The following is a 13,651-nucleotide window of genomic DNA, read 5'->3' as shown; positions in this document are numbered from 1 at the left end:
TCCTTCCACCCTTGTAGAATAAACCATGTCATTCATTCAAGTTCCTAAGACTAGAGAAACACATTCTAGTCTGATACACTCACCATGCCATCAGTGGCGTCATAGAAACGCTGGATGAGCTGTATTGTTGTACTTTTTCCAGCTCCACTAGCTCCAACAAAAGCTGTCGTCTGCCCTGCTTTAATAACCATATTAAGGTTATCTAAAATCTGGGAAAAAAAAAAAGGAAAAAGAAACAGACTCAATCCATTCCAATTCTCTCGCAGTCATATAATCAAGTGGGTATATTCTGTCTCTTAAAATGGAGATTCAAAGCATTTTAATAAAACTCAGAAAAATATTATGAAGAAAGAGGAAAAAGAAAGCCAAATATTTTTACATTGTTTGACGAGCTTATAAATGCAAAGCCCTGTTTTGTGTGTTAGGCAGGCAGATTTTGACCTTTGTTCCTGTTCTCCATCATTAAGAACTAGTCAAGTTAATATCATTGCAGGACTTGGCAAAAAATCCCCTTTAAAGAACACTGTACATGTATTATAAGTGCCTGTTAAAGGATAAATATTAAGAATGTAACAGTGAAATTATGTAGAAAATTCTGATACTTCATATACTTCTGTCTTCAGAAGCAATAGCACTCATTTGCTTGCCTGGTAATATGCTTTTCCAAGGAGAATTTGCCAATTCAAACACAGTAGTAGGGAAATAATGGGGTATACAGCCAATGCTCCTGTATCTTTTCCTAGCACTTTAATGGATCACATGTTGCATCCCCAGGAATGGAAGTTATAAAACCTCGTTGCACCATTCATCTTATTACATTGTGTCCTATTCTAGCAAATATCGATACAAGTGCATAATTGATTGTCAGAGAAGCTCTATGCAGGTCAATTTGAATGAAATTACTATGAGTTTATGTTCAGCAGCAAGGAATATATATGGCAATGAATATGTCAGAATGGTAAAATAAGCACAATGGTAAATAGAAGAACCCTTTAATGGAAAGATTATTTAGTCTACCTTTAAACAGAGGAGCTGGGCTTCTGGGAAACAAATTCTACTGAAAATCTGAACTGCTGAACTGGGATATTTTGTTTACAGTAATTGTGTGCACAGGAGGGATGATGAATAATTACCTTTACGTCTGGTCTGGAGGGATAATGGAACGTTACATTATGAAATTCAATTTCACCCCGTACTTTATCCAGCTTGTAGCCATCTTCTGACATGCAGTCAATGGCAGGCTCCTAGGATAGAAATTGTTGTGTTATTTATTTGTTGTTAAACAGACAGCACTGCTGCAGTAGAAAAATACTCCCAATACCATACAAAGCCATGGCACTTCTGTTTTAACAGCAGCTGACTGCACTGGGCAACAGCAGGATCTGCCCCAGGGCTAGCAGGCAATGGACATGAAATTGAAGGCCAAAGTGATGGGGGAGTTTTCACTGGTGGGTAATGTGGGAAGAAGAATGCACCCTTGTTATCAGCTACTAATAAAGAGAAAAATGACTGATACAGCTGAACAGCCCTCTATTAAGCTTATTGCAGTTACCAGTCAGACACTCAGCTAGTTTTTGCTGGAACAAAACAGTTGAGTGAGGCATTTTGACTAAGTTAATTTAACTGGCTCCTCAGGAATAAAATGTCACTACTTTGCTCATACACACATTCTCCTATGGCACTGAACAACCAGTTCACTGCTGAAAATCTGCATGCTTCACCACTTTGCATTTGAAACAGCCATCCTCGCATATGCAATCGTAAGAGCTGGAATCCTGATTTAATGTTTTCCCATTGGTGCTTTGGCTCTCATCAAGGCTAGGCCTTGATTATGGCAGACTGCTAGACATGAGCAGAGAACCAAGAGAAATTTGAGGATTCCCAAAGAAATTAAATTTTCTGAGGATAGATTTTGGAAGCACAAAATACAGAGAATGAGCTAAAACTGCAGCAACACCAATATTTAATAACTGAAACATGCATGATTTTTTTATGTAGCCTAGCAGATTGAAGGGAATTTTAATATGAGAAATGTGTATGCTCTAAGATGCTAAGAACAGCTGGAAGACTGGTTAATCTTCAGGAATATATCTTACTTAAATTCGTATACTATGAAGAAAAGTTTCACTGATTCTGCAAATGAGAATCTCAGCACAGTGTAGTACTGAGTGTAGTGCCAGAAAAAAAACCTGTATCAGGGCAGAGATGTGCTTTTACTGTCTAATCACAAATCTACAAATGCAGCAAGCAGATGGATCTACTTTTGTCACCCTTTCTCTAGACAGATAAAATCTCGCTTTAGTTTGCCTTTTTTACTTTAAGGTTATCTGACTCAGCATTATCTTGAATTTTGTGATTAATTCTAACTGTTACAACTCTTTGTGCTTTTTAATTTTTTCCCTAAAACCTGCTTCCCTTATTAATCTCTTTTTATCTTGGAGCTTAAACTCATGAAGTACATTTGTAAGGCATGTGTTAACGTTATTACAGAACACTGACAGGTTACTAAAAAGCTCATTAGGGTTATCACAGCCCCTCTAGCCTTCTTTATATATCCTTATGTGCTCTGTAAAAGACAAGCAGCGTTTTAATGTGTTTACAGAGCCTTTAGCACAATAAAGCTTGTCAATGACCAGAGATACTACTGCTAAGAAATGAGTGGTATTTTGCCAACCACTAAATTTATATGGATACAGAAAGGAATCATCAATAAATACCAGTGGTTCTCAGACTTTCTCATACAACCTTATTTCAAATATCTGTCTGGATAAAATTGTAATTAACATTTATGGCTGCTTCGTGACCAGTGCCTGTGCTTCTTTGGTCCCATTTTAACCCTGGAAAGAGGGAAATATAACCCCCATTTTCAAGAAGGGGAAAATAGATGAGCCAGGGCATTATAGACCAGTCAGTCTCACCTCTGTGCCTGGCAAAATCTTGGAGCAGATTCTCCTGGAAGGCATGCTAAGGCACATAAAAAAACAACAAGGGGCTTGGTGACAGCCACCATGGCTTCACTAAGGGGAAATCCTGCCTGACCAATTTGGTGGCCTTCTATGATGGGGCAACAGAACTGATGGACAGGGGTAGAGCAGTTGATGTCATCTACCTGGACTTGTGCAAAGCATTTGACACTGTCCCACATGACATCCTTGTCTCTACATTGGAGAGACATCAATTTGATGGATGGACCACTCAGTGGATAAAGAACTGGCTGAATGGCTGCACACAAAGAGTTGTGGTCAATGGCTCAATGTCCAGCTGGAGACCAGTAACGAGTGGTGTCCCTCAGGGATCGGTGTTGGGACCGGTCTTGTTCAACATCTTTGTCGCTGACATGGACAGTGGGATTGAGCGCGCCCTCAGCCAGCTTGTCGATGACACCAAGCTGTGTGGTTCGGTTGATACGCTGGAGGGAAGGAATGCCAGCCAGAGGGACCTTGACACCCTTGTGAAGGTGGGCTGATGCCAGCCTCATGAAGTTTAACCATGACACGTGTAAGGTCCTACACCCGGGTCGGAGCAATCCCAGGCACAGCTACAGGTTGGGCAGTGAAGAGATTCAGAGCAGCCCTGCAGAGAAGGACCTGGGGGTGCTGGTCGATGAGAAAATGAATTTGAGCTGGCTTCAGTGTGAGCTCACAGCCCAGAAAGCCAACCGTATCCTGGGCTGCATCAAAAGGAACGTGACCAGCAGGTCGAAGGAAGTGATCCTGCCCCTCTACTCTGCTCTTGTGAGACCTCACCTGGAGTATTGTGTGCAGTTCTGGTGTCCTCAACATAAAAAGGACATGGAACTGTTGGAACAAGTCCAGAGAAAGGCCATGAGGATGATCAGGGGACTGGAGCACCTCCCGTATGAGGATAGGCTGAGAAAGTTGGGGCTGTTCAGCCTGGAGAAGAGAAGGCTGCGTGGAGACCTCATAGCAGCCTTCCAGTATCTGAAGGGGGCCTATAGGGATGCTGGGGAGGGACTCTTCAGTAGGCACTGTAGTGACAGGACAAGGGGTAACGGGTTAAAACTTAAACAGGGGAAGTTTAGATTGGATATAAGGAGGAAATTCTTTCCCGTTAGGGTGGTGAGGCACCGAAATAGGTTGCCCAGGGGGGTTGTGAATGCTTCATCCCTGGCAGTGTTCAAGACCAGGTTAGACAAAGCCTTGGGTGATATGACTTAGTGTGAGGCGTCCCTGCCCATGGCAGGGGGGTGGAACTAGATGATCTTAAGGTCCTTTCCAACCCTAACTATTCTATGATTCTTACTTTTGGAGAGGTGACAGAGACCAACTTTGCTGCTCATGCCAGTAGAGTTACATCTTCTGATGCCATCTAGAGACTGGGAGTTAGATGCTTGCTGCAAGTTTGGCTGCAAGGTGGCTATCACTGCCTGCCTGTACACTTCCCATGGGCCAGCACTGATCAGTAATTGTATATAAGACGAGATGGGAGTAAGGAACTGTAATACCTGAAGTAAAACTTCATTATTGAGAAACAGGCCACTTACCTAAGAAATCTGTTCAACACCCTCTCTGAGCCCATGTGCATGCTGCTAGACCTTTCTATCGCACAGTCAATTTTTCTTTAACTGCACTCATTTTTCCTCATTTACACAGTACATAAAACTATTACTGCTTGAGGCTTATTTAATTATTTTTTCTACTACAAAGTGACACGTTTTAGAAATGCATTACTTACTTTATCTATTGTTTCAAAAATGTTTACTGCAGCCCCACGGCCAGTGGCAAAAGCTTCCAGACAGGGAGATGCCTGACCAAGATTTAAAGCTCCTACTAAAACTCCAAAGAAAACCTGAAGAAGTGGAAAAAGAAATTAACAAAATATGACATCAAATTTTTATTACAGTTTAGAGCTTAGAGAGGCAAATCAAACTAAATGGCTTAATGGCTTCTTGTGCATCAGCTCAGCTGCACTGATTCACTATATGAGCATAATTAGCCCACAAGAAAGCAAACAAATGCATCTTAGAATGGATTTTCACTCTTTCACAACTTTGCTTCCAGGCTGAAGTAAATCAACTTATCTCATATTTGCTCTGTCCGAAAAATGTGTGCACCGAAATATTTACTGAACTGCCACTGATGTATTTTTAAGCCACCTCAATTTGATTGGGTGTCTGTGGCTTGAAGCAAGGGCTGGAACTGATCATCAGTGGCAAGTAGATTATTTTGGGCATGCCTTTTACCAATAAGCAGATGGGAAGCTACAACAATTCAAAAAATAATTAAGCCTAAACCACTGTATTACAGCCTTTGTTGGAGGCTGTTCTGGGCAAAGCTATCACAAAATGACTGAATTTTCAGTCCTTGCAGAAGTCAGGAAGAAGGTCAGCAAAACCTTCACCTTAAACTTCCTTTGGCCTGTTTGGGATGCTGGTTGGCAGAATTCCTTGGAAACATTACTGAAGGACAAAGGGGGCCAGGAAGGCTGGACACTCTTCAACAATGAAATCCTTAAGGCACAGGAGCAGGCAGTCCCTATGTGCCGAGAATCAAACCAGCAGGGAAGAGACCAGCCTGGGTGAACAGGGAGATATTGCTTGAACTCAGGGAAAAAAAGAGAATTTATCACCTTTGGAAGAAGGGGTTGTCACCCCATGAAAAGTACAAGGATGCTGTTCTGTTATGTAGAAAGAAAGGTGAAGGCACAGATGGCCGGTGCCATAAAAGAGACTAAATCCTACTTTTACAAATATTTTATGTATATACAAATACATATATTTGGTCTCAGCTAGCCTTTTGAATACAACACAAATAGTAGTCAGGATAAATGGGCAAAGTGTATAAGGAAATGCTACTGTTAAGAAAGAATGGAAAGTACACAGGACTCAGTTCTCCTTTGCACCATGCTGATATTTACTGGGAATAATCCCATGGCTAAAGTGGAAGAAGCTACTGTATACATATTGTGTACTGCAAACATCTACACTGTGATGTATAGATCATGCTGTAAGCTCACACTCAGCTTTACTACAAACTAATTTTCTTGTATGAAAGAGCTCCACAAGCAAGTAGGTTATATGCATGTCAATCAATCACGAACATTAGAGAGCAGGTTCTGTATGTCTGATAGAAGAAGGGAGGAGCAATGTTTAGTGTATCGCAGTTCAGTATGGCTGATCATGTCATGAAAAACATGACAGTTTTTCAGAAAACAAGAAAAGTGTATTTAAATGTTTTTTATCTACAAATCCTCCCTTCCTCCCCCCTGCCGGACTAGGAGTGCATGGTAGAAAACATGAAGCACAAGAAAAATGACTGGAAACTGAAAGAGGAGTGGAAGCATAAGGGAGAGTCTCTCCACTGACTGCTCAAATTTTTCATCTACAGGGTAGCTCCTCACTATTTGCCACTTGTCATTTGGAAGCACTGAACTATAGTTATCATGGGTAAGGCAAGAAAATTGCTCACTTTATTTTTCACTGCACTAACTTCTATCAACTACTGATGTCAAGAGCAGTTGCAAATGATTTCCAGTAAGGAACATCCTCCTTGAACAGAATGACTCAATTTTACAATGTTCTCAGAGTAATTTACCAAGCTCCATTTAGCACTTTTAGAAGCTTTGCACTGCATGCTGCTGGTGCTTGGGAGCTCTCTTGGTGTGCAACAGGCAGAGAAGGAGCAGGAAGAGCTGTTTCATCGGAACACCCAGGACTTACCAAGGTTTGGGAAAAATTTACTCTGTGTCTGCACTGCAGCTTGCCACTTGGGCAGTCCTGGCTTAAAGCAAATTACCAAAATATCAGCAGATGCTGGTTTTATTGCATTTAGGTCATCAGTGTCTAAAGCATCAACTGTGCACAAGTGGATGCATGAATGCTGTAGAGGTTAGTATATTTTTTGTATACACTGCAGGAGCCACAGCCCTGTGTGTTTTAATCAGCATATATGTTTACATGTTCTTTGTCATCTATAGAGCTGGGTGGGCAATTAGCAACAGAAAATGGTGATTCAAAGGAGCAGAAGCTGTTCATAAAATAGAGGTTAGATGTGATAAAACTTTCTTTGATTAGTCTTCTCTTCGCTGCAATGGGTTTTTTCATCATAAAGGTTAAGGTCTTCAGAGAAGCCAATATCCCAGAAGCCACATGCTTACCCACAGAATGGTAAAGCTAATTTAAGGGTTCTGTTCATTGTGTAGAAGGCTCTCAAACAAAAGCATTATGATCACTGCAGTAGGCAGCATTTCAAATCTTTAAAATAAACATTCATTAGGTTTGCTTTTTTTAATCTTACCCAATTGTTTCAGATACTTTCATACATATACTGAATAAAAACCACACAGAGTGTTAACATTGAGCCACTAGATACTAGAACACTACAAAAATGTATCCCAGAATGCATGTTTCAAGAAACAGTCCAGAAAAGCTGCATCAAGCTAAAATGGGTACCTGCAGAAGAGTGCCAGGTGAATACTCTTCTTCTTCAAGGACAAGTTTAGAGCCATACCAAAAGGCTAATGAGTAACTCAGAAAAATTATAAACCACATGTAACCAGTGAATAATCCCATTATTATCCCTTTTCGAATTCCCCAGTGCTGAGCAAACACCAGATTCTTATCGTATCTGAAGAAAAAAATGAAAGAGGATGAAATTAATTTGATTGAAAATTCAAAATCAGCAAAGACCAACAAAATGAGTCCTCTCTGATGACTGGCTAGGGTACAGTTAACAGAGGGTGTACATAAGGCTTGTACCTCTTACTCTGAAGTGAGAGACCACTGGTGAAGCCAGAAATGCTCCCAGATTATGAAATCCTTGTATGAACTAGTGCAATAGGCGCACAAAAAGCCACTCTCACCACAGATACCTCACCACGGGGTTCGAGGTTTTAGCAGAGTGACACAGGATTCAAGAATATTGCCAGTGCTTCAGAGCATGTCCTACAGTCATGTTATGTTTTAAACGAATTTTTAAAAAAATACACAGTTTAACATCATCAAATCATTATGTCTTGCTGGAATTAATTCTCTTCCTTAGCTTGAAAATACCCAGAGTTTTCAGATGTGGTGCTGCAAAAGTGATGTATCACACAACATTTAGGGGAAAACTTTACAGTACATTCCTAGAAGAGTGAATGACTCGAAGATAGTATTGCTGATGTTGTATTTCACTGATTGACTGAATTATGAAACTGGTTGTGCATACAGTGTTATTTGAAACCTAAATTCCTGTAACATGAATACAATGCTGAAAATTAACAGTCATTATTGTACAACTTAGAGATTAACTGAACAACTCTGAAGATTTACAGTGTTAGGTTGCTACAGGAAGAAGAAATCAGAGACTTTACGATTTATCCAAACAAACCTTTCAACTTCTCTCTTCTCCCCGCCAAAAGCAGCCACTGTTCTGATGGATGACAGCACTTCATCAGCCACAGCTCCAGCTTTTGCATAAGCCTTTAATTCTCGGCCTGTTAGTCTTGCCACAGCCTACAAAAGCATAAGAAATACTGGTTACACCTGAACTGTAGGTACAGGCAAGAACAATGGTAAGCAGTACTGGCTGTAACACTCTGCTGTTTGCTCTGCTTGAGGTCACCTCCTCCACTTCAAGCAGGCTTTTATTAGGCATGCTGCATACTAGAAGACTTCTGTCTTCTTGTTTAGGGTGTATACCTCTGTAATGGATGAGAACCTAGTGGGAGTTGATTCCCTCTCATGACTGAGAGCTATAACAAAGGATGTTGTTTGCCACAGTGTATTCAGCAGAGTATATATGTTTGTGTTCATCATGACCGTTTGTCAGAAAGATGCAGGAAAACATGTGTGCACATGTTCTATGACCTTCATACTTGGCCACACTGGGGCGCCTGGCTAACACTCTCAGAGTGGACAGCAGTGAGATCATGAGAAACTGCACAGTCCCATAAATAACCTATTAGAGATCTGGCATAAAGCCAGTTGTTTTGATAAGGGTATAAAAGTGGGACCCTCTTGTGGCCATGAGAGTAGCCTCACCTATGGGTGGACGCACTGCATAGGAATGTTCCCAATTACTTGGGACTCCTGGCATTGGCTGCAGTGGGGTTTCCCAGCTGGAAGCGTGGGCCTGGATTATGATTCAGTGGTAATGTGTTTCTTCTTAATTAATCTCTATTCTCTCTATACAGTAATGGTCTAATGCATCGGTAACTTTCTTTGGCACTTTACTAATATACCTTTATCTCTGATTCGCCTTATTGTACTTATTCACTATATATAGAGAGAGATTTACTTAATTCACATCAGTGTGCTTGCTTTTAGTGTGCTTATTGGCTTTAGTGTGCTTATTCAATAAACTCTGCATATTATGCACCTAGCGTGTGGTCACTTTGTGGTGTCCCCTGTCTGTCAGCAGAACAACCTCTGTAGCATATGTTCTGCATATGTTCTGCCTCTTGGCCAACAACTCTGCTCCAGGTAGTTAGAAAGAGCATCTGGCAACAAATGCTTTCCCTTCTTCCCTCCCTCTCTGCTCCTAATCGGGCTTAAGAAGACTGCAGACTGTGAATTTGTGCATGATGGGAGGAAGAGGAGCTTAAGTAGCAAGAGCAGCCCTTCAGCCACTGTGACAGAGCCCAGCTTCAGGAATAAGAGGTAATGGTAGTGGTGGGGGAAGATGGAAACAGGTGTTGTCCACCACTGTGCTTTGTTTCTTGGTCTGACAGCATACAGGTCCCTACAGAGAGTGCTGGATGCCAAAAGCTTACTTAAGCTCAAAAAAAGCTCGAATTAGTGGAACGACATGTAGTCATGTACAGTTCTACGCAAAGATACTACATTAGCCTGGGAATGACGTATCACTAGAAAATGTGAAGTGACATTTGCTTTCTCTCTTCAAACACCCTATCCCAGTCATCTATTAGCCACTTTTGGAGACAGAAAATCAGGCTAGATTGGTCTTGCATCTGTTTTCTTTACCGTAAAAAGCAAAGACTTGGGCTGGAAAGGCTCGTAAGGGGGAAACAACAGCTGGTATGTGAAAGGAAAGAGATGGGGACAGAGAAATAATGGAAAGGGGGAAAATGTGCTCAGAAAGAAACTGCAAATGAAGGAAAGAGACATTTGAGGGTTTATTTAATTTCCTGCCAGGATTCTGCTCTCCCCCTTCACACTGACTCATTATTCATGTCATCAACTAGCAGCCAGCAGAAGGTGCTAAAGGAAAGCAGGAAGATGAGAAATTAGTCAGTTACATTACAGGTTTGGTAGCAAAATGTTCCTGACATAGAAGAAGTGACATAGCCAAAGGGCTGAACTCAACAAAAAACAGAGTGTGAGAGAGTGCAGAGGAGAAGCAGGAACTGCCCAGCCCTTATGGATGTGGAAGAATAGGTGAGAGGACAGAGGACCCTGCTGTTTCCCTCTTCACTGTCTTTCCTCTGCACAGTGACAGGAACTTTATAGGGAATGGGTGGCAGAGCATAACAAGAACAACAGGGAAAGGATGCAGCAGCTGCCTGGAGCAGGGACAGGTCGAGGGAAGCCTGAGAGGTTGTTTTCATCTATTTTATAGCTCTGAAACTTGATCATCTCTAAAAGCCACTAACTACACAGAGAAATCAAGCCCAGCGTCTAATAACCTTCTAAAACAGGTGTGTAGTAAAAGAAGGTGTAGGCCAGGTTCTGATCTCAGCAACTGTAATATCCATCCACAGGATGCAAAAGAAGGTATGCTTACATTCCCATCTTAGAAGCAGGAGATATTATTATAGGAATCAGAATAAGCAAAGTGGGAGGGGGTTTTGGCAGACAGTGGTAAGGTGCTGCTACCCCCTTCCCATGCCCCCTGGGTGCTCCTGTGACTGTAATCTGCCCCTCTTGACTTTAAAAGGGTGTAACAGCCTTCTCTTCCACCAGTCCTCCTAGATCTATGGCATGACCTTCCCTTCTCATCATACCTCAACACAAACTTTTCACAATCCACTTACCAAGCCATAGACAGCTGCTCCAACCCCAAGCAGAGGGCTGACTGCGATGATAACCAAGGTCAGTTTCCAGCCACTGACAAATCCCAGTAGGAATCCACACACAAAGGTGGTTAAGCGCTGGATAAAGATTGCTACTTGGTCAGCAATAGCCTCATTGATTTTGTTAACATCACTGAAAAAAAAAAAAAACAAAAAAAAGCCCACAAGGTTGGTGAATATATCTTTTGCTTGTGTTGCAGGTCTTGGACACATTTGAGTTAGTCGCTTTCCCTTGAAGAGGGTCTTTTGTTACCTGTATTCTTTCCAACATATCTCTTCCAAAGACCCTGAGCTACAGAGAGAAAACCTGGTGCTTTTGCAAAGGCAGAAGGATTTTATGTACAGAATACAGCAGAGAAGATACTGTGTTTTCGCAGGTAAAGTTGTCCTGCCAGCAGACTCATTCACTAGCTGGTTTTTACTACTCTGTCCCAGTTGATTCAAAGGAGGGGGCAGACACATCCCAACTGGATGCAGCTACCTGACAGTGGAAAACAATACATCTGATATGGCATTCCTCCCATCATGAGGCACTGAGAATGTACTGTACTGCCCCTGCTAACAGGGTGGGAAAGGCAGGAGGGCTGTAACTCCCTTCTAGTTCCACTTTCTACCACCTCATGGTTCCTGTCTGCACTCTATCAGGTGGTTTGTACTTTAAATGAGAGCAAGAGTAGGAAAACTGAGGAGGGCTACTTTATCACTGGAGGCAATGGGAAAACATGACAACTCTATCCTAAGGGGGACAGTAGAGCAGCGGTCAACATCATTTGACCTCTAGGCAGCTGCAGAGTTCATCTGTTCTCTCTTACACATTGCCAACACAGAAAAAACGTCTTAAAGCAAAAGCCATTATACTTCTGCCACTCCTGGCTACTACCTCAGCTTTGAGGTTAGAAGAACTGGGAACTCCTGAAATAAATAGGAGCAAATGGTGTTGAGGTTTAAAGTGTAAAATTGTGAGTTCATTGATATATAAAGTGAAATTAGAGTCCTCTATTGAAAAAATGTAAGAGTGTTCAGTTGAAAAAACATGTTTATATTTCTTCTGGTAAATGGTGAGAGGTTTTTTTCCTCCAGGAAGCTTTTTTCTAGGCACAGAACAATGCTGTTCAAAACACCAGGGAGCAAAGTGTTATTTATTAAATATGTGCTCAGTTCTTATTTTATGCCAGAGAAATTCTTTACAGTGACTTACAATTGGTGTTTATTCTTCATAAAAAGAACACCACAGAAAGTCATAGATACCAATGGGCAGTGAGTAAAGGCATATAAATTCCCCTTCAACTACAGAAAAATCTACAAATGTGACTACTATTATGCAGGCACAACTGAGAACAGGGAGCCATCTAGAGTCAGCATATTCACCTGGCAGCTAACTTCAGTGCATAAACAGGAACCACTAAGAAAAGGAGCAAACCTTAAATTCCACTTTTCTCAGGGCTAAATGTTTACCCAGGATAAGAAGGTCTCTCCATTTACCTTGAGTCCATTTCTAAAGGCAGGTTTTTGTGCCTTCTTTAGAAGAAGATTAAGAAAGGCTCTTTAAATATATATATATTTTATATATATATAACCAAAACATTATGGGTACTCTTCGATTTTGTTGGCTATAATGTTTTGGTTTTTTTTTCCTTTCTGGGAAGTGAGAGAGGATTCAAATCCACATCTCCATGTCTCCAGGCTCAGGGGACTGTGCACTGGCAGCCAAATTATAGGTCACTCTGAAAGGACTGGGCATAGGAGGAGGAGGGAAGGATAGGACAAGCTGGCAAAAATAAACCAGTTCAAAATCCAACAAAAACCCAACACATTTACTGATAGTCAAGGCACAAAAGGGAAATAATTGTGGCTTAACAGTTATGGTACTTGGTTCAAAGATGGGGGATATAATCAGCCTGGTTCCTGCTCGCAGGAACATAGCTATATTTTATATTAGGAGGTGTTTGTCAAATGCCTAGTTATTGGCACGCCGTTGTGTTTGGAAGGAAGTGCAAAATGTTCTCTGTAGCATATGCTTTTTCTAGATTACTTACTCAGAAATTCGGGTGTTCAGCTCTCCCACAGATGTACAGTCAAACCAGCCTATATCCATTCGCATTACTTTCCTGAAATAAGCTTTCCTGATTTTCTGTATCTGACGAGCTGCAGCCATCACCCACAAGCAGATCTGGGAAGAGCATAATGTGGCTGATAAATTCTGTAAAACATCTTTGTGCTCCAACAAATGCACAAAAAGCAATCTGGCTAAAACTGGAAAGAGCAATTTGGCTATTCATAAAACTACTATTCAGGTAAAATACATTCTAGCTACTCAGACATGGCAGTTGTTTTATGCTTCTGGTGTTTAAAGACTCCAAGAATTTTATAAAGCCTCTGGATCAAGCATTTGCCTCAGTTCTGATCGACTGAGAGGAGATGCAAGTTAAATTGTGTTGTTACATGAATGCCATACAGACAAAAATGCTTCCATCTACAGCTATAAGTAATAGAGAGATGGCAGCCATTCTGCTTCAGCAAAACTCTGGGACAGTTTTCAGGAGGGAGAATGGCAAGTGATATTAGAGATTATAAAAACTTCAAAAGCAGTGGACTCTTTAGCTGGTTGTGCAGGAGACATCCAAGCTTGCAGCTCATCTCAGTCATAAGGACTGAACCATTACTACCGAATATGAGG

General features: G+C 41.4%; 1 protein-coding gene across 6 annotated transcripts in view; it reads right to left on the bottom strand.

Annotated features, from left to right (window-relative positions):
* The window catches only part of ABCB11 (ATP binding cassette subfamily B member 11), a 51,198-nt gene that overhangs the window by 26,022 nt on the left and 11,525 nt on the right, over positions 1-13,651 (bottom strand). For all 6 annotated transcript variants that reach the window (XM_062604791.1, XM_062604796.1, XM_062604794.1 and 3 more), the window contains 7 exons: positions 13,011-13,144; positions 10,936-11,107; positions 8,331-8,455; positions 7,412-7,586; positions 4,696-4,809; positions 1,134-1,244; positions 84-209 (listed from right to left, as the gene is read on the bottom strand). In XM_062604791.1, the coding sequence (XP_062460775.1) occupies positions 84-209; positions 1,134-1,244; positions 4,696-4,809; positions 7,412-7,586; positions 8,331-8,455; positions 10,936-11,107; positions 13,011-13,144 (957 nt within the window). The remainder of the gene's footprint in view (positions 1-83; positions 210-1,133; positions 1,245-4,695; positions 4,810-7,411; positions 7,587-8,330; positions 8,456-10,935; positions 11,108-13,010; positions 13,145-13,651) is intronic.

This window comes from Pezoporus occidentalis, unplaced genomic scaffold, assembly GCF_034315485.1.
Source record: "Pezoporus occidentalis ecotype Australia unplaced genomic scaffold, CSIRO_AGI_Poc_V1 ctg88, whole genome shotgun sequence".
In the NCBI taxonomy this organism is placed as follows: Eukaryota; Metazoa; Chordata; class Aves; order Psittaciformes; family Psittacidae; genus Pezoporus; species Pezoporus occidentalis.
This window is presented reverse-complemented; position numbering and strand designations above follow the sequence as displayed.